Source organism: Fulmarus glacialis, unplaced genomic scaffold, assembly GCF_000690835.1.
Source record: "Fulmarus glacialis isolate BGI_N327 unplaced genomic scaffold, ASM69083v1 scaffold7198, whole genome shotgun sequence".
In the NCBI taxonomy this organism is placed as follows: Eukaryota; Metazoa; Chordata; class Aves; order Procellariiformes; family Procellariidae; genus Fulmarus; species Fulmarus glacialis.
The window spans coordinates 37727-40130 of NW_009226239.1; the positions used below are offsets into that span (position 1 = coordinate 37727).

At 43.8% G+C, this 2404-nt stretch overlaps 1 protein-coding gene across 1 annotated transcript in view; it reads left to right on the top strand.

Annotated features, from left to right (window-relative positions):
- Positions 1–2061, top strand: part of LOC104080361 (cell surface glycoprotein CD200 receptor 1-A-like) — a gene marked incomplete at its 3' end in the record, with an annotated part of 13399 nt that extends 11338 nt beyond the window's left edge. The window contains exon 2 of the mRNA XM_009582732.1: positions 1753–2061. Coding sequence (XP_009581027.1) covers positions 1753–2061 — 309 coding nt within the window. The remainder of the gene's footprint in view (positions 1–1752) is intronic.
- Positions 2062–2404: the final 343 nt, after the last annotated feature.

Genomic DNA, 2404 nt, shown 5'->3' on the forward strand with positions numbered 1-2404 from the left:
GTCCTATTCCCTCACCTACTCTTCACACTGGTTTACAACCTGTGCCTCAGACTCTTGTTTTCTCTCAGTCTCAAAAGTGCCTCACAAAGGAGGGCACTCCTTTGTAAGTGTAAGTGTAAGTGTAAGTGTATGTAAGTGTAAGCAACACTAACGCATATATAAGCAACTCATCTTGAAGAACAGTTACAGGTAACCTTTCTTTCATCTCTGAGTGCTTGCCCACATGTATCTTTACTGCAAACAAAACCCACCACAGAATACTTTATTAAAGAAAAGGTCCCAATGTGACTAGTTGAAACAAAGCAAGAGAACCGACTGTCCCAAAGGTGGCATAATGTTGAGAGGCTTCAATGGTCAAGGAAATAGTGAAATGAATCTTGGGGTTAAAAACTTGACCCCTTGGATGAGTCAGCTGAAGACACAGGCAGATGAGGGGTCCCAAATCTGGACAATATAAAGAGAGCAAGCATGACTTTTCTTCAATATGTGCAAAAAAGAATCAGTCCTGAAAGCCTGTGGAAAAAGAAAACCCGGGCAAATTACTTCCTTGGCTAAGAAGAAATTCAGGGACCTATAAGCAAAAAAACCCCCAAAATTAAAGGCAATCCTGAGGGTGTAACTTGTCTTGAACAAACACACCACACGGAGGAGCCGTAATAGTGGTCTGGCTCTGTCCTTCAATGGCCAATGTGGTAATTTCCGAAAAGGACAAGAGGACTAGATCCAAGCTTTTCCATACAGACATCTAGCTTCAAGTACATAGTTCATGGATCACGAAAGGATAAAGAGAGGAGGTGTCGTGCCTGACTCCAAGCAAGAATCACCTTTTAAAACCCAAAAGAAGGGTCAGTGTCATAGAAAGAAAAAAACAGAATGTGTTTCCAAGAACAAGACATACTCACTATTAGAGAGCCAACACAGTTGATACGTCAACTGAAAAAAGTTTCTCTGGAATCTTAGCCTTGCAAGCGAGAGGCACAGGGATATGGGAATATTTTACACCTTTGTAGCTGCATGCCTGGCACAAAGATGGGCAGGACTTACATTCATGCCCTATGGGGATTGCTGCAGTAAAAAAAGTACAGTCACAGTGTGTATACATATGTACACATTGTGTACACTCATAGTGTGAATGTGTATGTTCACAAAGATTCAGAAGAAGAAAAGACACCCCTGAGACATAAGGCAAAAACCTTTCCTCCTACATAAATCTCCACCATTGTTATTTATGTTGTGGTCATGTCTGAGAGGTATAGACAAGGTCTTTGCCCACAGTGTTGGATTTTGTATGAGTGCAGAAGTAAAAGTTGTTTACTTCATCGGTAGCAACAGTCCCAGAGAAAAGTCATTAGCATATGGTCAAATGCAATAGTCAAATTTCTATCATTTCAGCCTGTAAGTGGCAACCTACTGGAGGATTTGCCAATAGAAACACACTATTCAGATGCTGAACTGCTTAAGACAATGGGCAGGAGTAGGGTCTTCCTCCAGTTTCTGTCTTATCCACTAAGATGAGCCCTGCTGGGAAATTTGTTGATAATATTGAGAGTGTAGGCTGTGGTAGGCCACTGGCTCCATTATCCACAGCTGTCATACAAGATGACAGACAATTTGCAGATGAGCACAGACAGGGCCTCAAGCTGGTGTGTAACAGCGCAGACATTTCTCTGTGAAGCACGGACCAGAACTCCAAAGCTATGAGTGACGTCCCTGGGCACCTTCTCACACGTCCTTCTCCTTTCTCTCCTTCAGGAAACGACAAAGTGACAGTGACAGTAGGTAATAGCTCTGTGCTCACCTGCCCTCCCAAATCAAATATAACTATGGTAACATGGAAAATAAACCCCAAGGTTGGAGGCCCCTGCACCTTGGGATACAGGGCTGATCAGAACAAGACAGACAGAACAAACTGCAGCAACAGCATGAACTGGAAATGCAGACCAGATCGGGATCCTGCCCTTGAGATACGGCAAGTGGGAATAGCCCATGAGGGAAATTACACCTGCGAAGTAGTAGCAACAGAAGGGAATTTCCACAAGACGTACCACCTGACCGTGCTAGGTAAGGGACTGCTTCCTCATTTTACAGGTCTCCAGAGGACCACGTCTGGGCCTGGACATATAAAGCTCCTCTCCCCGTGCTCCGGGGGAAGCGTGCAGTAGGAAGAGGAGCTTTCTTGCTGGGCTAAACTGTCATGCATTTCATTGATAGTAGCTCCGTGTCTCCCTTCTCCTTATTTGCCGAAACTCTTCTCCCTTCTGCTGCCCCCTTTCCCACTGTCTAATTAGAAACGACAGGTGTGAAGCAATTTCCAATACACTAAAAGAGGATTCTGCATATCCATCTGGATATCCTGTAGAATCAATCATTAATACACTAATTTAAGAGAACTAAAGCATGTGAC